Source organism: Pecten maximus, chromosome 2 (assembly GCF_902652985.1).
Source record: "Pecten maximus chromosome 2, xPecMax1.1, whole genome shotgun sequence".
Taxonomy (NCBI): domain Eukaryota; kingdom Metazoa; phylum Mollusca; class Bivalvia; order Pectinida; family Pectinidae; genus Pecten; species Pecten maximus.
This window is the reverse complement of record NC_047016.1, coordinates 43,237,978-43,261,217: the sequence shown is the minus strand read 5'-3', so window position 1 is coordinate 43,261,217 and position 23,240 is coordinate 43,237,978. Positions and strand designations below refer to the sequence as shown.

Genomic DNA, 23,240 nt, shown 5'->3' with positions numbered 1-23,240 from the left:
AAGACTCTCTCATTTAAATTATCAGAAGTTTTCTGATCTTTGCCATATTTACACATTAAAGCTAGACACTGGGTAACTGGGCAGCTCTGGAGATAGGGCTCCATTCCCAGACCTCTGCTGCCCTTTATCTAATTAATTTTATTGTTTTCCTGTGTGACCCTAAACCAGCAATATTATGGTTTCATGCAGAGATTAAGCTAACAGGTTTTCTCATCAAAACTAATTGGTATCGGAGAGGAGAAAATCCAAAAGCCTAGTTATCTTAAACAAAGAAATATTCTACAGAACCCCCCATTTGGGACCCCTAGCAGCAATGTTCACACTGAGGAGATATACAGTTGGTGCTGTTAGCAGCCAAGCTAGTCAGCTGCCAGTTCCCCCATTATGGACCCCTAGCGGCAATGTTCACACTGAAGATATATACAGTGTATACAGACAGGTACATACCATACAATTAAATTACAAAAAATGTAATTAAAAATCAACCATTCATTATACATACTCCAAATTAAACTCGTCTCTTTATCATCACTATCTGAACCTTGTTATTGAAAATCAACTCTAAATGATGTTCCAGTCATTAGATATCTTGTTCACAAACAAAAAATAAAGTACTTTTCCATAGCTCATCAGAAGATAATTGCTGTGGTGGCCATCTTGTAAATTCAATGAGTTTTTGAAACAACACCTCTTATTCAGAAATTTCACTAGAACATTCCTAGAAAGTCTTATTACTTACTAAGCAAATAATATTGGAGTTATAAGGAAAAACATAATTTCAAAGATGGCGATCATGGCAGCCATCTTGAATTTTATTTTCACTTAATGAATACAAATAACTAGTCAGGACCTTCTAACTAATCATTCAATGCGAATTTCAACACTCTCGGTTAAAAAAAGTTAACGGACGACGGACGACGCACGACGGACGACGCACGACAGACGCCGGATGATACCCCATAGCAAAAGCTCACATGAGCCTTCGGCTCAGGTGAGCTAAAAAAGACAGTTGTAACAAAGGTCCATCTACAAATTATCAATCCATCTCGATATCGCTTTCATCTTGAATATCCTCTTCATCTTCATCTTCTTCCTCGTCTTCACAATTGCTGAGCAACTCCAAGTCATCTGCCCGACCCTGCACTTGTGTCAGAACCCGTTTGGCCAAATTTCGGACAGCATTTGTTGGTCGAGGGTCTTGAACAACTTGTTCTAATAAGTCAACGCCCCCTTCCTTTCTCAGTAGACTGCAGTATTTCCCCGCTACAAAACCCCAAAAAACATGTTAATACTTTGTCTGTGAAATAAGTTTGGATTTCCTTAAGATTTCTGTATTTTTATCAAGAAGAATCAAAGAAACCACCATGTTCATAAATTAGTAATAGTACTTGTATATTTTATAAACATATTGGTACATTTCAAAACAAAATGCTGCAAAATCACTAATACTCAAAATTTATTTTACTCAAAAAGTGTCAATTTTCCCAGAAGGTGAGGAGAGCATATATTAGATATATAATATCAATTTAATAAAGATGGCTGGACGGAGGGACGGACACACCATGGCATAAACTCAACGGCCCTTCAGGCCAGGTGAACTTAAAATACCCAGTAATAATGATTAAGATATATGTGGCTAAGGAACTGATAGTGTGAATTTAGTGATAACATTCCCTCTTCTTCAGTTAGTCCGGAATTATATATATATACAAGAGCTGTTGGAGAACAGCATAGCTCGTCTCGCAAATGTTTGTCAATAAATAATTAAAATATATTAATTGGAATGGTTTCGCAAATTGCATTAATAATATTTATATTGTTTACTTGATCAGATTATGTTTTGTGAATTCATGCATTTGGGAGACAAGCTATGCTGTTGTAGATTAAATGAAGATATTAAACACAAATGTAATTGCTTTTGGACATATTTCTTCAATTTTTGACAACATATCCTAATGAGAGTTGTCTCCCTTGAAAAATGTGACCGGTATAAATTGTCTATTGTGACGTTTTCATATTGTTTTATATTCAGTTTCACCCCAAGAAAGGATAGTGTAACTCCATAGGGACTCTTTTACCAAATATCAGCACCCTAGTACAATCATAAAGTAATGTGTTAAAAAGCTTTCAACATTTGCACGAAAATTTAAAAAAAAAAAGTTTTTTCCTCAAAAAAATATTTCAGTTTAACTCAGGAAAGGGATAGTTCAACCCCCAAAGGGAACCTAATACCATGTATTACTATGCCTTTCAACACTCACAATATAAAGTTAACACAAAGTCCAAAGATTTAAAAACAAAAACAAAAAAACACAGATTTAAAAAGAAAAAATCCAATTTTTACTCCAGGAAGGGATTGTCTTACTCCATAGGGACTCTATTGCCAAATATAAGCACCCTTGTAAAATTATATAGTGATGTATTAAAACCTTTCAACACTCGCACCAAAAACTTAACGCACAAATATTCTAAGTCCAAAAATTTGAAAAATTCTGGTTATTTCCCAAAAAAATCTTTTAGTTTAACTCCGGCAGGGGATAGTTTAACCCAAGAGGGAGTTTATTACCAACTATCAGCACCCTAGTACAATTATAAAGTGATGTATTAATACCTTTCAACACTCGCACCAAAAACTTAACGCAGAAATATTCCAAGTCCAAAAATTTGAAAATTCTGGGGTTTTTTTTTTTAAATCTTTTAGTTTAACTCTGGCAGGGGATAGTCTAACCCCAGAGGGACTTTATTGCCAATTATCAGCACCCTAGTACAATTATAAAGTGATGTATTAATACCTTTCAACACTCGCACCAAAAACTTAACGCAAAAATTTTCAAAAATCTGTTTTTTTTCCAAAAAATCTTTTAGTTTAACTCCGGCAGGGGATAGTTTGATCCCCACAGGGACCATATTACCATAAATTACTATGCCTTTCAACACTTGCACCAAAAAGTTAACATTTGGAAAACCAACGCCGACGCCGACGCCGACACCGACACCGACGCCGACGCCGACGCCGGAGTGACGACATAAGCTCTCACTCTTCTTCGAAGAGACGAGCTAAAAACACAGATTTAAAAAGAAAAAATCCAATTTTTTTTTTAAAGTTTTACTCCAGGAGGGGATTGTCTTACTCCATAGGGACTCTATTGCCAAATATCAGCACCCTTGTACAATTATATAGTGATGTATTCAAACCTCTTAAAACTTGCACCAAAAACTTAACGCAGCTAAGTCAAAAAATTTGAAAATTCTTTCCCACAAAAATCTTTTAGTTTAACTCTGGCAGGGGATAGTCTAACCCCAGAGGGACTCTATTGCCAATTATCAGCACCCTAGTAAAATTATAAAGTGATGTATTAATACCTTTCAACACTTGCACCAAAAACTTAACGCAGAAATATTCTAAGTTCAAAAATTTGAAAATTTTGGTTTTTTCCAAAAGAAATCTTTTAGTTTAACTCTGGCAGGGGATAGTCTAACCCCCAGAGGGACTCTACTGCCAATTATCAGCACCCTAGTACAATTATAAAGTGATGTATTAATACCTTTCAACACTTGCACCAAAAACTTAACGCAGAAATATTCTAAGTCAACAAATTTGAAAATTCTGGTTTTTTCCAAAAGAAATCTTTTAGTTTAACTCTGGCAGGGGATAGTCTAACCCCCAGAGGGACTCTATTGCCAATTATCAGCACCCTAGTACAATTATAAAGTGATGTATTAATACCTTTCAACACTTGCACCAAAAACTTAACGCAAAAATTTTCTAAGTCCAAAATTTTTCAAAAATCTGTTTTTTTTCCAAAAAATCTTTTAGTTTAACTCCGGCAGGGGATAGTTTGACCCCCACAGGGACCATATTACCATAAATTACTATGCCTTTCAACACTTGCAACAAAAATTTAACATTTGGAAAACCAACGCCGACGCCGACGCCGGAGTGACAACATAAGCTCTCACTCTTCTTCGAAGAGACGAGCTAATAAAAAAAAAAACCAGGAAGTTTCATTTCAAATGACTTTTTAGCTTGTAAAAATTATGACACAGTTGTCCAAACTCCCAAAACTTAAAGATTATTAACATCAAAACGTTTTATAAAACATTTTTGAGTGTATCAAAGATGATGACTATATCCTTATTAACATAAAATGAGTAAACTAAGCTAGTTCGATTTCAGTTAACAAAATAATTGAAAAAGATTAAAAAACATCAAACTTTAAACTTATTAGATTAATTCCATTTAAAAGATATAAATTTAAAGCCTTTTTTACTTCAAAAACAGATCTAATTTTAAAGTACTTGAATTTTTTTCAAAGTAACAAGCAAATTTCAAAGTTTTGATTCCTATATTCAATATCACACCAAAAGTCCTCAATATTATCATTGAATTTCTTTTTGAACCCAAAAACCTTAATTTTTTTTTGTCTGTTTACACCCCTCTTTTTCATTGCACCCCTTTCACCCTATACTTACGGTAAACCACGGTGAGATTGGCAAGAGCCCAAACCGACCAGTACTGAGCTGCAGGTGTGTCAAATGCCTTCACCAGCTTAAAGATTGGCATGAAAGACCTGAAACAGCAAAAATATAAAGATAGGTAAGTACAGGAAAGGTAGACACAGTCGTGGGACTACACAACACAAATCTGAATGACCGATGCTGTTACAGTATTAAATGGGAGAGCCTCAAAGAGTTGGCAAAACATAGTTCACATGTGTTCAACGTCCTATTAACAGCCAGGGTCATTTAAGGATGTGCCAGGATTTGGAGGTGGAGGGAAGCCGGAGTACCCGGAGAGAAAAACCACCGGCCTATGGTCAGTACCTGGCAACTGCCCCACATAAGTTTCGAACTCCGCAACCCAGAGGCGGAGGGCTAGTGATATAGTGTTGGGACACATTAACCACTTGGCTACTGCGGCCCCCACATGTGATTATTTGATCTATATAGTATATGCAATTCTGTGAATAAAATGAAAATTAACAAAGAGGTTAAAGGTCAGAAATACAGACGAATGAGCACAGAAAGCCTGGTCACTAGTTGGTCATTACCTGTAATTGATATTGCGGCTGGAGTCGATTGGCCATCTCTCTATAGCAGAGGTCAGTCTGTGGATAACATCATCCCGAGAAGGATAGTTGATGGTCCAGGCTTCGGCTCCATCTGACAAGAGGTGTGAAAAGATACCTGCTGCATTGTAGCTCACCTCAATACCATCACTTTTGGAGTCGAGGAGATCACTGAAACAGAAAACTGCTTACTACCAATAACATGGAACATTTTCCTCATGGTATGATTTCAATGAAAACATGGAGGCAAAACTTCATTATTTATAGGTAGCAGCTACATGTAGGAGAACCAATTCATTTGAAAAATAATAACGAGGCTAAACTTTATTGTATATTTACATGGTAAATGAAAAAAGACAACAAAAAATTAAGTCTCATTAATAGCAAAAGACACATTAAGCTAATTAGAGCACTAATCTAATAAGTATGTATGTGTACAAAATTGCAGTTATCTTAGTAGTATTGCAGGAGTAGTGTAGAAAATGTCTATCACACACATATAAATGCATGCATGGACACATGAAAATAACTCATTGAAATATCCCCCTCAAAGTGTTTCACAGATATAATAAACACAAGAATTGATAATATCTCGGCCTTAAAGTAATCAATAAATTACCTGAACATTGTGATGTACTCTGGATCCATCAACTTGGGGCGTAGAAACTTCACCTCCGCTATATTGCCCTGTAACAGTTTAGATTTGTTTAACAATTTTTTTAAAGAGGGCTGTTTTATTTGTAAAATGATATTTTTAGCTGAATGAATCGATTAGAATATGAAGCCTAGAATGCCTTTAAATCTAAATGTATGATGTTCCAATAAACAACAGGTCAAGAGGGCCTGTATCCTTCACCTGGATTTTCAGTGATTATGGCAAACCACTAATATTTAAGTTATATTACACATGCATTGCCGACAACATTTTCTTTTAACTAACATTTAGCTTTCTTGGCTTCTTCATGACTGTCACATGTTTTTGTAAGCAGATGAGACTTACCATTAGGCCCATCATGTTCCTAAGTAATTCAGGTTTTTCCACAAATCTCTGCAAATGGAGAAAAACAAACAAAAAAAATGTTAAATCCAACGTTGATTGCTGAGAACCTTGGAATTTAAATGTTTTACAGTTAATTAAAACCTTATACTCTCCATCCTTAATACTCCAGGTGTTGCATTCACTTTTACTCACTGCACACCTAGAATATATCATTGCGAAAAATCCCACTTAGGGCTATATTGCATTAATATTATTAGTTGAAATCCCATTGCATCTGTATGACAAAGAGTAATAGTAATGGGAACCCATTACAGAAGTCCTCCAAATACCTCCCATATTCCTAAAGATGCAAATGTGGTCTCTATGGCAACAAAACCAATGTTGTTAAATTTGCAATCCCTAAATCACTATAAACCATTTTCCACAGAAATCAAACAATAACTAAATTTTGACAAATCAAAGCTTCCAGTGGTTGCTATGGCAACCAAACCGATACATGTACAGTTGAATTCGCCGTCCCAACTATACAAGATATTTTTTCTGTAGGGGTCAATCCTACCTGTACAAGACATTCTCACCTGTAGACAATCCTTGAATAAATCCATGCCACCATTGTTCATAAATTTCTCGCAGTTGGCAGCTGTTTCATCTAGAATCAATTAGACAAATTATGTAAACATATCAATGACATATAGATATAATATCATAATAGATCTTTTAAAAGAAATTTTCCAGATTAACAAAAAACAAGTTTGCCCTTTAAAGTCACTAACAAAGACCATTCTGTAAAATCTGGTGGCTTAAACAAGTGTTCAATGCCTATCATATATAAACAGTCCAATCTGTATTAAGCGATCACTCAAGGGAAGTTGAAAAACGGTCTTTTAATGGAGAGCGGTCTCTTAATAGAGATTGTATGTTAGATTAAATAAATGTTCCTAAACTTTTTATTAACTTTATAAATTGTTAATAATGATTAATAATGTACATAGGAAAAATAAACCATCCATTTGTTTTTTATAATATCATTATACTATTTTTTTCATTATATATATTTATTGTAATTCTTTTGCATAGCAAAACACATTGATTTAACATTAGAAATATATTTTATTGGTTTTATAGATTATTTTCCAATGCCTGTATATATATTTTTTTTAATTCCTGAAATCTTGGTCAGGACATCTGCCCAAATTATGTTACTGCATTTCCTACTTGATAAATGGCGACCTTTTTCACTGGCAATTATCTGTTTTAATACACACCTGTATATATAACATATATTAAACATTAAGAATTTTGTGCCCTATATTGTACATTGCATGAAATCAATTACCTTACTGATTAAAACAAGAGGCCCAATGGGACTATATCACTCACCTGCTTCTAATGCAACTTTGAAGTTGGTCTATAGGTCATTTATGATTGTGAATGCTTATTGTAAAAAGGTGATCACCACTTCATTCTTAGAGTAGGTTAAGTTTATTCATTTATTAAATAAATTTTGTAGCCCTCTATCCCAGCATACTACTGGCACAATATCATGGCCCTAGCTTTTTTCACTTATTCAGGAAAGAAAGTATTACACAGATTTTATCTTGAAAATAGGTCAAGGTCTTTCATTTGAAAAACAAGAGGCCCAGGGGGCCTGCATGACTCACATGGATATTTCAGTAGACATGGCAAATACTCATGTATTACAAATATTTCCCAACTTTTTGAGATGTGTGACCTACCTGTGACATTCCAGAGAGTACTCCATGCCACCTCCAACACCTCGTCACAAGTGTGACTTAGCCACTTGTTCCGAATCAAATCAAGCATCACCTATTCATTGCAAACATAGTATATGATTTAAAACAAATACAACACTAATTATAATCTGGTAGACATTTCTAGAAAATATATATATCAGGTCATATTGAACCTTATGAAAAATTCCACATTATCATTTTCCTTGGTGCATGTTTAAATTTACCATCAACAAGTTAGGGTATGATTAATATAAGTTTTGAGGAGGAAGCTGAAAATCAACATTTTGTCTGCTTACTTTTCTGAACATCCCAACAAAACTTCAGCTAAATGACACCAATGCAGTTGGAGAAGCTTCACTCCCCGATTAAAAACGTGTCATATGGTGGTCATATTTGACTTCAGAAAAACCCAAATATTTCATGGGATAATTCAAGGATGTCTCAGACACTCATGGATATCTCAGACACTCATGGATACCTCAGACATTCATGGATACCTCAGACATTCATGGATACCTCAGACATACATGGATACCTCAGCCACTCATGGATAGCTCAGACATTCATGGATATCTCAGACATTCATGGTTATTCATAGCTTTTCTCCAAACTTTTTATTGGTATCTTTCATCTTGTTGGTTATTTTCTTGGCAGACCATGGGTTGATGTGCAGTATTGTACAGTGATATTACCTCTACTGCCCCAAGAGTTCCCACAGTCCTCTTCTCATCACCATCTACTTGGCAAGCCAAACAGTTCAGGAGATATATACTGATTCTCTGAATGAATTCCTCCTGGTCTGGTATATTGAGGAGATCGATCAGAACTTTCACCAGACGTTTGTAGCAGAAAAGCTGTGGAAAAAACAAGGAACATTTCACAATTAAATCTATAGAAAGCACTTAGCACCTAGTAAAAATAGTAAGCCTACTTGACTAATGGGAACAAACATCATTTCACAAATCTACAGAACGCCATATTAAAATACAATAACCTCACTTACTAATGGATTACAATCTCATTATACCTGGTTCTGTTGAGTGACCGAAGCTGTTGTGTCATATGACATCTGATATAACTGGAATAAGGCAATCAAGGCTGTTTTATAAATTACCTTGGAGTTTTGGTAGTAACATAGACATTTTCAACCCATATTTAAGGTGGGCCCAATTGAGCTACCTGTAGTTGTTGTAAATCAAATGATTCTATTAATTTATAATAGATATATGCCAGAATTTTAAATTCATCACCGATCACATTATTTTTGTCATTAATGAGATTATCATACTATCACCTATGCATTACATTTTGTATCAAGTCAAGGTCAACATTTCAGCCATTTTTATTTGAACTTAAAAACATCCACTGAAGCTGCATGACTCAATACACGAATAACAACCTTCCAATCTTTAAGGTTTGGATATATATGGAGAGAATCACGACAAAATGGGATTCAATCATACTGTAAGTATCCATAGAAACAGGAAAAACATAATAACTGTTAGTCATATGAAAACCAGGATCACTCACCACATCCTGAGGAATCGACAAGTTACATATGGTCAAACAGCCATTTCTCAACATCTGAAACAAAACACAAAAAACAGTGCAATATATATCTTCAAATTCCACTGGATATCATATCAATTTTTTTTTTTTTTTTTTTTTTTTACCTGTTGTATTCATAAGTCATTTATAAGTAGTAATCTGTTGAATTAAATTAAAAACAAAACAAAAACAAAAAAAACACAACTTCCTTTGACCTGAATATTACTTTAAAAGTAAGAACAAGTTTTGGTGAGGATGACAGCCCTGAGAATATGTCTGTGAATGCTGGAAAATAATTAATCTGATGATAATTATTTAATCTTAAAACATTTAATACTGACAGTGGATGCTTTAATACTTTTCCATTTACCCAATATGTATACACCTGGTCCTATATTTGGTTTAAACATTTGGTGCCTAATTGATAAGTTTTCTCTTCATTAATGATAACTACAGATCAGTCTCATTAAACTAATGTATATCCTGACAAGAAAAAACATCATCAAAACTAACCCAATCCTCAATAACAAATTGTATTCCAAGTACAAAATGATAATTATGTACTAAAAAAACCACGACCAATTCTATCATACTCACTGTCACGCTATCACACTGAAACTTGACCAATTCTAAATATACTTACAGTCATATCATCATGCTGTTTCTCCATAGCGTCTAGCAAACAGGTGATCAGGCGCCTGAAATGATTTTTGATATCAATTTTCCAATTTCATTAAGATGCGATTAGATCCTGATCATAACAATGAAAAATAACTGACAAACATTTGATCAGGATTCAAAATATGAATGCGAGTTCACAAAAAATATTATGCATGATAAGGTAATTGTATTTAGGATCAAATTCAGTAAATTCATAGTATTTCAGATTTCAAAGAAATTTGAAAAAAGAAAGATGTAAGAGTAATTTTGTGACATTACCTTTTCTGTAGGTACGTGATGCTGTCTTTGTGAGGCCCTTTTACAATGTAAAACAGGGACGCACTGGAAACAAGAAATATGCGTAATTATATGTCTCTCCTCTCCAGGTTTGTTAGTATAGTAAGGTTTACGCCAAATTGTCTACAAAATTCACTAAAATGATAATCCAGCTCTCCCTAATGTAGTGAGAATGAGCACCTGTATTTTAATTAGATTGTATGTGGCGGTCACAGAAATAAATCAACCATTTGGATTTTTTAAATTTTTTATCAAAATTAAGCTTTTCAAAATTGTACCCTCAAGTTGAGACATCTTTTTAAATTAAACAAGCTAGCTTTCCATTTGATGGTTAATAAAATTACCCAATTAATAAATGCATACCTGAATTAACATCATCTAACAATTAACAGTAAACTGTTTTTCTCATTATTAACACTTTTAAACAACTGTTAATAAAACTCCATATTAATTTACAGAACAATTAGTGTAGGTGAAAATTCATCAAATAATTTGGAATCTTATTTCAAAACACATACCTGCCAGAAATTTGGACTTGTTTGTCATTTTGATTTTCTCTCATTCCTAGCAGAATTGCCTAAAACAGAAACAAAAGGCTCCATGGGCATGTACTGCTCATTTTAGTTACAAAATTTCTCACTGTTTTTTTACCTTTTAAAAACCATATCTAATCATAATGGGTTTTAAAAGTATTTTCAGCATCAAAATAATTATCTTTCCTGAGGTCAGTTTGGTAAAGCAATATTGGTGGGAATATACCCTGTGGTCCCAAAATAAAATTAGACCTCCTAAATATAGCACGTTTATCACGTGATGGTTACAAACACACACACTGTCCAATGAACAGCAGTGACATGGAGGTGTATCAGAAAACAACATCTACCTCATTAGACTTATCCAGAAAAAAGATATACTTCTTTCAATGTGCATGATAAACCACTTTTAGCTACATTTAATAAGGACAATTTAAAGCATGTCAAGCGAAACTTCAATCCCCTCGCTATTCAACATTGAGAAATGCGCAATAAGAGATTAAGAATTAGCGAATCACAATGTCCCCCAGGAAATCACTAATGAATATCATAACAAGACATAATAGCTGAGTAAGGGTCTTTTAAGTAACAGATCTATATATATCCAATAATTAACAAAGTTGGTAGGGCGAGAAAGGTGAAAATCTATTTATAGTAAGAGTGACCTCAATTTGGATCCCTGGAGATTGAAATGCAAATTCATTCAAGGGATCATAGTTATGAGTAAATGAATGTAGTTCCAGGACAATCAAAAATAATTTATGAAGTTGGTAGGGCAAGGAAATCAAAAATCTTAAGCTTATCACTTGCCTTTAGGGCAGGGCAGCATGTAAAATTAACAGAAAACAAAGCAGAATTCAAAGAAAATGGAACTGAAAGCAAGATCAAACTTAAACTTAAAACGAAAACCAAATTAGAATTAAATCGATGATTCTTACCTCCAATGCTGCACAGTGATTTTTGACGACCGAGTAACGGAAGATTTTGAAGAGAGAATTAAGCGAAGATGTCAGCGCGTTGTCCCTGTCGTAGTAACGCTGTATAGAGATCAGTACCTGCTCTTCTGTGGCATGTCCACTCACCTGTCACAACAAATGGAGCTCTGATATAACGAGGAAAATGTCTGATTATCTCCCCTGATGAAAAGTCCTGTCACAACAAACGGAGCTCCGATATAATGAGGAAAATATCTTATTATCTCCCCTGATGAAAAGTCCTGTCACAACAAACCGAGCTCGGATATAACGAGGAAAATGTCTTATTATCTCCCCTGATGAAAAGTCCTGTCACAACAAACCAAGCTCTGATATAACGAGGAAAATATCTTATTATCTCCCCTGATGAAGATTGTGTCCTAATTTACGTACATATGTTTTAGTTCCACATGGTTGTACTGGTGGGGGCAGCAATGTGTCTGCCATAAATAGTGAAAGGTAAGGGTTGAAATATCATAAAAATAAATGTTTAACAAGAGGCCTATAGGGCCAGCATTACTCACCTGGATCTACAGTCATTATGGTGATCGAAGCACTTTAAAGTTAAAATTAAAATACCTAATTAAGGATCTGCATCTCAGCGCCATGTATTGCAGAAGACATTCGTTTCTCTTTAAGTAACATTTAGCTTTCTGGTTTCAAACATGATTCAAAGTGAATTAGGTTAAAAAGCGCTCAACATAATTAACCAACTGACTTCTTCTATTGGGCCCCATCCCTCTGCCTCTGGGCAGATTAGTAATCCATACAAGTTGCCCAGGGATTGATCTGCAGAAGAAAGGTGGAGGTATTTGTATCCCTATCATTATTGACACCAACTGACAAAATGTCAGGCCTCTTGGTCTTCCGAAACATGAGAAGATTCTTGAAGTTTTCAACATATTTGACCCAACTGTGACCTCGAGAATAGGTCAAGATCATTCAAATGAAGAAATTATTATGCCCCTTGTACATGTACCTCCTGGCCAAACATCAGTACCCAATAGTTTATACTGGTAGTTTTGTAAAGGAAATTAAAAATTGACGGACAAATGGACAACGGACGACTACTCCAGATTCATACCATCATTAAGTTCACTGATTAACTACCATGGGAACCAAAAATCAAATTGAAAAATAAATAGACATAATAGAAAAAAGGTGTTTCACTTTGCTGGAATGTGATTTCTGCAAATATGCATCAGGCTGTATTGACATTCAAATGAAAAAATTATTGCTTTATTAGAATGCACAGTTTATACAGACTGATGGTTGATGGGATACATTGGTTAGGGTGAATACGGTATACAGTACCTGTTTTGCTGGAAGGTTTTCCTCATTGCAAGGATCATCCCGACAGTGCAGAAGACCAAGAAACTCGAAAATACGCCCATCAAGGCCTGCAATACAGCACTTCTCATTGTTAGAGACCCTGAAAATAAAAAGGAAGTCATTTAGGGGACTAAAAACTAAAGGTTAAGCAACATATGTACAGATTTTAAAATGCCTCTGTCATCATTTTTGTCTTCTCCCTCCATTTTTGTGCTGACATCAAAACTATTGACTCAGTCTAAATTTGATTTTCATCTTTTCATTTTAATCTTATACCACTGACCAAGTCATCCTAGGTCGCCTGTCTCTCACATAACACCATTTATAATAAGTAATAAATAAACTCAGGGCTTTTTCTCACTGGTTTGGGAAGGGGCCTTTTTGTGTAATTTTGGGAAGAAAATTGATGAATTGGGAAGATTTTTTCAGGAGTAAAGGGCAGATTTTGGGAATTTTGCCTAAATACCGTATTTGACCTAATAAGGGCGCCCCTACCTTTTTTCAAGGAAATAAATCTTTGACTGAGTGTCAAAAAGGTGTTCAAAAGTAACAATTCATGTGAAATATTTTGCTACTTTATGTGTTCAATTTTCTTCAGCAAATTAAGTAACTGGAACACATGTTTTCGCCACATTTTGTGTATTCCTACAAGCTACGGATGACATGTCAGTGCAAAGAGCACCCAAAACTAAACACACATACAAATAATAACTTACCATCTTTATTTGAAGATAAAGTAAATACTTCATTCTTGTTGATAAATAACTTTTGTTCAGAACAGAAAGCTAGTAAAAGACATTGTAAATCAATTATTAGGTCAAAGAAAACGATGTCTGATATGATCTGGGAAATCACCTGTGTCTATAAATAGAACACAAAAGAGTTCCATTTGAACATAAATGGTGGAACACACGTTCTCTGGTCTAAAGATCAGCTGGCATGGTTTACAAGTTTACAGGAATATTCAAGTGATGTTTAAGCTTAATATATGATAATGAATAGATATCTTCATCTGGAATATTTTTATGACTGAATATTTTACCGTTTCCACAACCTTGGGTATTCTGCTATGAAGGTATTGTCTGTTTCATATAACTTCAGAATAACTAATCTTAATAAGGGCGCCCCCACTGTCAATTACCCGCGCCCTGCGCCCTTATTAGGTCAAATACGGTATGAAATAATTTATATTGGGAATGGGGCCCATTAACGGCCCCAAGAAGCCGCCAGAAAAAGCCCTGAAACTACTTGGTTAAACATCAATATAATGATCTTTATTCCCTGATACAGAAAAACCTCAATATTATGCACTTTATTTCCAAAACTCTCCAACACTCTTTTATAAATAATGGTTAAAAAACCTCAATATTATGCACTTTATTTCCAAAACTTTTCAACTCTTTTATTAATAATGGTTCAAAAAAATCAATGTCTGTCATTTTAGTTGCCAATCTGCGTAGCATCAACATATTTCAAGGTCACCTCTTTCTCTTTCCTTTCATATCATTCAGACCCAGTCAAATACTGTAAACGTGGAAATTTATGCTACAGGAAAATTTACTTTAGGGGGAAATTTATGCTAATTATGTGGAGTCCTTTTGATCACGAAAATTTCCTACACATGAATTATTTTGATATCAATCTGCACAGTCTCCAACTACAAACGAAGGTTGATCGATCGTGAAAATTACTCCCACAAGTATAGTTTACATATCAAAATTGCGAAATTAACCCCCCGCAAAAATAACCACATTTACAGTATGATATTTTCACATGATGTAAATATAGTGAAAGTGGTGAATAGGGCAAATTTATATTAAAATCATTTACTATGATTAACACCTTGACAACAGTCCATTTGTATAATAATGCAATGAGCAACAATATTATAGCAAGCATTAAATTCTTTATCTCATAACTGGTACCTAGCTGTTGTATGGTCTGTACAGCTGTCAACTGTAGATATGGAAATTAATTAAAGACACAATCATGTACGTGTAATGATACATATATTTTTGTGATGTCATACAAAAAAACATACTGATGATGTCACATGGTTGCTTTGTTTGTGAAAAACTTTCCAGTTGAAATTTAAACCAACCTTAAAGGGAATTTGTTTCATTTTTTCAAGTTTTCACTTGTTTTCTCAAAACATGAATGATGTGATAGACATGCACAGAATCTTACACTTGTGTTAATGCAATATGGGATTCATTAAACTTGTGCTTAAATTCCATATTACATTGAAACTCGAGTAAGATTCTCTTTTTCTACATGTAAAGGTGTGGTTACCTTGAGGTAGGCTCCAGCTTGTGTGAGACTGGCTGTTGAGGAATCTTGGGAAGATCAGTACCAGAAAGGTCAAGAGAGGTCAGGTAGGGGAGACAACTCATCAGCTTTCTAAGGCATTCCTCTCCATTGTCATAATGCAACACATTGTGGTGTTCCATAACATCACAGGATATATCTAAGTGTCTAAACACAACAAATAAAACGGTTCTGTAACTACAATCTCTGGACATTTTAAAATTAAAACAAGAAACTTATCTATTATGCTTCTGGTAACACTTGATATACATGAATGTGAATCTTGTTCTGTAACATTACTAGGAACTGTTCTATTTCATCAACAATAACAGTACAGAACATACAAGGTGACTGCTACCGAAATCGGATCTGATTACCTGTGACACACACATTTTGGTCATTTTCATTAACGGAAAATAAATAAGACTGAATTTTTCATATTTCAAATGAGCATTTCTTGCACATCATTAAAAATGATCAAGAATAATCTTAAGAATTGGTCTGAAAAAAAAACATGAGTTTTAATTTTTTTTTCTTTCAGCCCACTTAAAACAAAATAAAACCTCATACATTCCAAATTTTAACAGGGAAAATAATAAACACTATTTCAGACAATAATTTTATTCTTAGTGTTGCTGAGGTCAGCTTCAGACATAAAGTATAATGCATATTCCTCCTCAGGCTACTGTAAGATAACTTTTTAGTTTAACACTGTTCTGACAATTTTGACTTAAAACTTTTTTTTTTTTTTTTTTGAGAAAAGTGATGTGTTTTGGGTACAGATCCGATTAAGGTGTAATACTGTGGCCCTAATAAGATGTCTTTATATCAAAATATAAAGGAGAAATTTAAAAACAAGCAGGCAGGAAAATAACTTATGAAAGCCTGCATACAATCAATCTGATAAAAAAAATTGTCAATCAAAGACTACAGTGAGCTGATTTTGATCAGATTGGTATACTAGCAGTAGAGAAACAGATGGAACACTCTAGCTGAATACTAAACACATACATACAACTGTATCCTTCACATCAAATCATGGTGGAAATCTAGAGCTTGTCTGTAGTTTAGGAATACATTGTAATTCCAAAACTAAACGACATCATTATTTCAAAGTCAGTGAGGTGATGAAAAAACTTGTACATATCCAAAGTATATTTTATATAGAATTTAGCTACTTTAAGTTAAACAGAGCCTTCAAGTTATCAGAGTTTCCAGATAACAAAGCTTGACTTTTTTTAATACCAACATGTATACTATGTGGACACAACACTTAATAAATCTAAAATTGAGCCTAAAACAATAACATATTTCTTACCTTAGGTTTTTACATTTACAAACATGCTCCAAAACTTGTTCCAGGTCAGCTGGCATAAACATTATCTGGCTTAAATTAAGCCACATGAGGTTGCAGAGGTTTTGTAAACACTTCAGTTGTACAATATCTAGGAGACATCGCGAGAGATCCAGGTGAGTCAATTTAATTAAGGGGTTTAAAAGGACTTGTAGACTACAGCTTTGATGAGACTCCTTAAAATAACAGTCACGTAGGGAAAGGATTCGTATGTTGGGTGTATTAATGAAAAAATCTTTTCCGAAGTGTTTTTCTCCAATATTGCCGATCTGTGGATTTTCTAACATATCTGCGATAACACCTGTAAAAGTTATATCAGTCATCGACTCTTGAGGGTTGTTCTCGTATTTCAAAATTCTCAATGTCCGAGACAGTTTATTAATACATTCTACAGTGTTTTTTGGCAATACGGTATCTGTGAGAATCAACTCACTGAGCGGATGATCCGTGACAATGTTCATTTCTGTTTCACCGACTACGCATCTTGACAGGTCGATTCGAGTCAATCGGGTTGACGATGTGTCCCTGAATAAGTTAATCAATTTTAAGTCCAAGACGTCATCCTTCTGAAGAGCTGTCACAAGTCTATCCACTACCCCTGGCAGGATGTCAACTCCAGGTTTGATTGACAATTTCCCATCTGGATCTTCCACACAAAAAGTTTCTTGGTTCTGGGCACACACACCGAGACATATATTCTCTAATGTGTCCGGCTTGTTATCTGGCCAAGCATTAGTCATGCTTGCTTTGGAGGAACACACTCCTTAACTCCCTCCTAAAAAAAATTTTATATCTTTAAAATTGAATGATTCTTATATTGCTACCACAACTTAATGAATATCAAGTCCCTATAAAACCAAGTACCTTAGTGTAGAGCCAAAGCCATCAAGGACCTGGGTAAAGAGGAAATAGAAATCAAGTACCGGGCTGTAGAGTCTATGACCATCAAGTAACTGGGTATAGAGCCAATTTATTTTGACAAATACATAGAAATTTTAGACCAAAACTTGTGGCCAGTAATTGCTAGGCATTTTCCAGATAATAATTATGTATTTCAGGATGATAATGCTCCTGTCCACCGTTCCAGAGTCACAAAAGCATATATGGAAACAAGCCAAATAAACACAATGATCTGGCCGGCACAGAGCCCCGACCTTAACATTTTAGCGGGGGATGTTATCGTATATGTACTGACAGGTTAAGCTGACAGGGTTAAGCTTAACGATAACTATATGTCATGTCTATATGTTGTGTCTGTACTATGTGTACCTGTGTCACTTTGACCTTTGCTAGTCCTCTGTTCACGTGTTCTGTCTCTGGTCGATGTTTTTGTCGTGCATTGTTCGTAATGGCTTGCTTTTTCGTCAGTGTCTGTCGTGCCTGTGAATCCTCTGTTGTGATTGGTCTTTATAGTTTTGTATTGTTAAATATGGGATAAATTCAGGGTGGTGTATCGTATACTGGGCAGTCTGATGGACTAGTTTCCTGTGTGCTATCACGTCTTTCTCGCCAGTAATAATGTAGCGTTAGGGTATGTAGGCTCTTGGGTGGGTAATATTAGTCGGGATGTTGGGTTTAGTTAGGTCGTACAGGTATGGGGGTTGGTTTTAGGTTAGGATGTTAGATATAGCTAGGCCTATACTGTTGTCTGTTTCTATGTAATTTCATGTTGTAAATGTTTATGTCATCATTAATAAATGGTTAATTGTAGTTCAAGGTGTTTGTTCTCTCTCTATACGACAGATACAAGTTACCATCGTACCTGGGTTGACGAACGATTCAGGGTAGTGAGCCGGGTGCAGTTTGACGTACGCAAACTGGGCCCGACACGCTCCTGTTACAACATTATAGAAAATGTGTGGTTGATAATTAAGAGGGCAATTGAATCTTCTGAACAACTTTATCAAAAAATAGTTTCTGTTTGGACCAGTTTTGAGGTCGAAACAATCCGAAAATTTTACCGGTCAATTCCAAAAAGAATCTCTTCTGTAAGAAGAGCCCGCGGATACATCACAAAATATTAGGTAAATAATTCAACATACTATTTTTAATTAATACTGATCAATATTGCTTCGATCTTCTTCTTTGCAGTGGTATAATTTGGTTTGTTGTAGGTATATGCAAACTGCCAATATCGCCATTGAAACAAAGCACCAGCTACAATTTTTTGACGGTGCAACGACACAATCGTTCCACTACTTTTGTCCATAGACTGTATGTTTGATGTTGGGGAGCCGGTATGTACGGCCCGGTATGACAGTTTGCTGATTATCTCCTTATTTTTTTACCTTTAATAAAATCGCTCTTTTTTGATAAACTATATTTAGATTAAATCTTGATATATTTATACAAAATTATCATTTTAAGTTTCTAGTTCATACTATATTTCTTTAATGAACAAGCGTTCATCATTCCTGACCGATGACCGCATGAAATATGTCAGTTGGATTTTCCGACAGTTGTCGCCCGTTTCCTGCTTGTGAAAAGATGAGACGATGACATCATTAAAAGCAAAATCAATCTGATCATTTGATTGAGAAGCATTATATTGAAAGTGTCACTTAATAGTTTTACCTGTATTAGCCACTCAATGATTAAAGTGCGTAAAACACCTTCGCCCCTGATGTGCAATAGAACCGGAAGTCACCTTGTTGTTGTGAGGAATCCGAAAACGGAAGTTAGTAGAGGCACCTACTAAAACTCGGATAAATTAGAAGTGGCCACAACAATGTTGAAAGACAGTCAGATTTATTTGCAATCATGACAGTTTCATACACGGGTATTTGTGAACACGATTGTGATTTTGTCACTAAGTATGGCAAGGTACAAGAAAATGAATGATTTTATAGCAATGTTTAATTTCAACCGAATATTGTAAAATGAATTAATTTCTTGTTATCTACAATGGTTCGTCAATATTCCGGGTATCCCTAACTTCAGGAAATTAAATTCCTAATCTTCCACAGCAAAGTTTTATTCGGCATAGCCGTATAATATTCTTTTGTCCCCGGAAATGACGCGACAGGTGGCGTTACTGGTCAAGATGAAGTATGTGATTGGTCAATGTAGCGGTAAATGCAAAATGCAGATATGCAGTTAAAAACGGAACAAAGTTCAGATTAAATGCAAGCTGAATAAGTTTTAATGTAAATTATGACAATTATACACAACGAGAAAAACTTTTTTTTCAAATAATTTTTTGTATGTGTGTGTGTGTATTTCGGCACAAATTGCATGAAACTTGTAGAAAAAATAATTTGATACTTTCTCAATTAAGAAAAGTAAAATAAGCGCCTATATCATCTATTGTTAAACGTACATGTAGTGAATGAGCTAATAGTGAAAATTGGAGATAATATCTCATTTACATATTTAAATTGCTCATTTAACGATATGAACTATACTCAGAGATCGACATAGCGAGGATATTGTATCATAATTCTGGGTGAGAATTACCAGATACAAGTGCCGATGCAAAAGCTTTTGACACTGGTCTATTTGTACTCCAATAATATTAGAGGTTTACACGACAGGAAACTTTTCACAGGCTGTCATGTAACCTATGTAATCAGGTGGAATAAGACCTCATATACGTATAGGAGTAGTCCATTTGTAGCATGCGAGATAAAAATCATGACATGCATCCCATAGAAAGTGTCAGTATTGGAGTTTATTATGAATTTAATTTTTGATCAAATACTTCAATATCCTCTCTATTTTTTTTAATTCCAAGCGTCAATCGATCTGCTGCACGTTTCACTACTTCTGCATCGGTCCCAGAGACACGTATACATATGGCCATCTTTAGTTCCTAACACGGGGGAATTAAGTCCAATGTCTGATCTGATCCTGTCTATGTTCTCTCCATTTTTACCAATCAACAATCCACATATCCTGTAACGAATGTCCTCGTCTTCGTCAGTAAAGACGTTCTCGTATTCCTTACTCTGAATTTCTCTTTTTATTTTGTCGATATATGGTGCGATTAGTTCAACCGCTTTCTTAACCACTTCAGCGTCTTTTCCAGACACCAATATGTGGTCAGCATCTGTTGTATGAACTTCGAATTTGATTCCAGTTTGTAATATAAATTTCTTCAGAGCTTTTCGTTTCCTTCCGACGAATAATGCACAAATCCTATCGTGAACCCCGACGTCGCTATCTGTCAACACTTTCTCCACAACATGACTGGATTTGATTTTTATTAGATTAAAATTCGCTAAAAATACATCCCACCCCTTTTCCTTCTTAAATAATCACCGGACTCTGTAGCAGCTTCTCAGATCCCGACCTGTGGTACAATTCACTAAAAGATTGCAAATAAATATTCACAAGAGAAATTATGGCGCGGGAAGGATGTGATAATTAAATTAAATAAAAATAAAATATTGCCTAGGCAAAAATGCAAATATATTTCTGCCTAAGCAAAAATAATTTTGCCTCGATTTCTGCCTAGGCAATGATCAAAACAAAATTATTTTTGCCGAGGCAAAAAATTGAATATTGCCTAGACTGAAATATTTTTGCCTAAGCAATATTCGATTTTTTGCCTAGGCAAGAAGAGGCAAAAATATTTAATTATGACATCCTTCCCGCGCCATAAGAAATGAACACAAACTTTCTCAACTTATCATAGACCTTATCTTCAATAAATAGATTTGTATGCGATAGATTATAATATTCTATCTAGGCATAGCAAATTTAGTCAAACCGATTGTTTAGGCAACTGATATATATGGTCCTCCATCATGGCTGTAATTCAGGGAAATATAAGGGATATACACGGAGAAAATGACGGAACTTTCTAATAAAGGACAAACGTGTACCTAGAGAAAATGATGTAACTATCTTATAAGGGACATACACAGATAAAATGATGTAACTATCTTATAAGGGACATAGACGGGGAAAATGATGTAACTATCTTATAACGGGGACATACATAGAGAAAATGATGTAACTATCTTATAAGGGACATAGACGGGGAAAATGATGTAACTATCTTATAAGGGACATAGACGGGGAAAATGATGTAACTATCTTATAAGGGACATACATAAAGAAAATGATGTAACTATCTTATAAGGGACATACATAGAGAAAATGATGTAACTATCTTATAACGGGGACATGCATAGAGAAAATGATGTAACTATCTTATAACAGGGACATACACAGAGAAAACGATGTAACTATCTTAAAAGGGACATACATAAAGAAAATGATGTAACTATCTTATAAGGGACAAAGACGGGGAAAGTGATGTAACTATCTTATAACGGGGATATACATAGAGAAAATGGTGTAACTTTCTTAAAAGGGACATACACAGAGAAAATTTTAAGAGGCTTTATACCAGGGAGAATCAATTTATTTGACCTGAAAAAGTCGTAGTTACGGGAGGTAGCAAAGACAATGGGATACAAATATTTGCAGACATTCAAACTTCCAATCCCCCATGTCACAGTTGACACTCTTGTAAATGTCACAGAAAACTAGACAGTAGCGGTTTCCCACATTCTGTTACAGATTAACAGTGATATTCCCTGATTGGAAATCTGACTGATATCTATATAAATGGGAAATGCCAACGAAATAATTCTGCAAAAGAAGAGATATTGTGTCGGTGAAGGGTTTGTATGATGTACATCAGGGTATTGTTTTGAATATGGTTTCGGTGATTTTAAGATGATGCCGTTTTTTTTTTTTTGACTAGTTGCAGTTAACGTGAAAATTCAAATAAAATGTAAAAAGAATAGAAATAATCAATACGACATACATTGAATGCTGACTGTAGTTCGTCACCGTTTACCGGGGCGGTTGGAGTGTCCGGCGGAGATAATTATCGGGATTAGTATATAGAGGTACTGACTTGGGTAGGGATTAGTACTGAGGAGGGGTGAACTGTACTTAGTCTACCTGAGGAGACAAAACAAGAGTTACCTCCTACATTTTTGTCAGGGAATGAAGTAAAATTCAATTCATCCCAGTACCTCACTTTTATTTCTTGAAACAAAATTAATATGTGAATGTTTAGAATACTCTGAAACGTATTCAAACAAATTTGTTGAACATGAAACGGCTGCAGCGATATAAAAATATATCGAAAATATATGTACATATAGGAAAATCGATTTCCTTTGGTATAAATGTGTAGGTTTTTGCAAGAACAACTGCACTTTTATTTCCAAGCACAGGTGCGAATATGTACCGCTGTGTAATCAAAGGTCCCCTAAGCCCCAATTGGCTTTTCCTAGGCTTGACGTGATGCAAATGCTAGGTGATACCACAGGCGCTTGCATAGAAAATGTGATTTTCATTTTTTTTATTTGACAGTGGTATGTGTAATCTGTTAAGCTCAACACATTACACATACCACTGTCAAATAAAAAAAAATTGAAAATCACATTTT

General features: G+C 34.8%; 1 protein-coding gene across 1 annotated transcript; it reads right to left on the bottom strand.

Moving 5' to 3' along the window:
- Positions 1-729: 729 nt before the first annotated feature.
- On the bottom strand, positions 730-19,485 carry LOC117322173 (protein zer-1 homolog). The gene is made up of 17 exons (XM_033876948.1): positions 19,403-19,485; positions 16,793-17,603; positions 15,460-15,642; positions 13,150-13,267; positions 11,800-11,943; positions 10,847-10,905; positions 10,311-10,373; positions 10,015-10,069; positions 9,354-9,407; positions 8,516-8,677; positions 7,806-7,896; positions 6,648-6,718; positions 6,070-6,117; positions 5,689-5,756; positions 5,052-5,240; positions 4,474-4,571; positions 730-1,263 (listed from the first exon to the last, which is right to left on the bottom strand). Exons 2-17 carry the CDS (start codon positions 17,566-17,568, stop codon positions 1,037-1,039), a joined length of 2,406 nt encoding a protein of 801 aa, XP_033732839.1. The 5' UTR covers positions 17,569-17,603; positions 19,403-19,485; the 3' UTR covers positions 730-1,036.
- Between the last annotated feature and the right edge of the window lie 3,755 nt (positions 19,486-23,240).

Bases quoted from the DNA above. Each gene is read 5' to 3' on its own strand.
- LOC117322173 (XM_033876948.1), bottom strand. From the start codon at position 17,568: ATGACTAATGCTTGGCCAGATAACAAGCCGGACACATTAGAGAATATA. The intron at 15,643-16,792 runs GTAAGAAATATG...TGTTGTGTTTAG, and splicing joins TGTAAATGTAAAAACCTAAG to ACACTTAGATATATCCTGTG. The intron at 11,944-13,149 runs GTACTGTATACC...TTGTTGTGACAG, and splicing joins AAAACCTTCCAGCAAAACAG to GTGAGTGGACATGCCACAGA.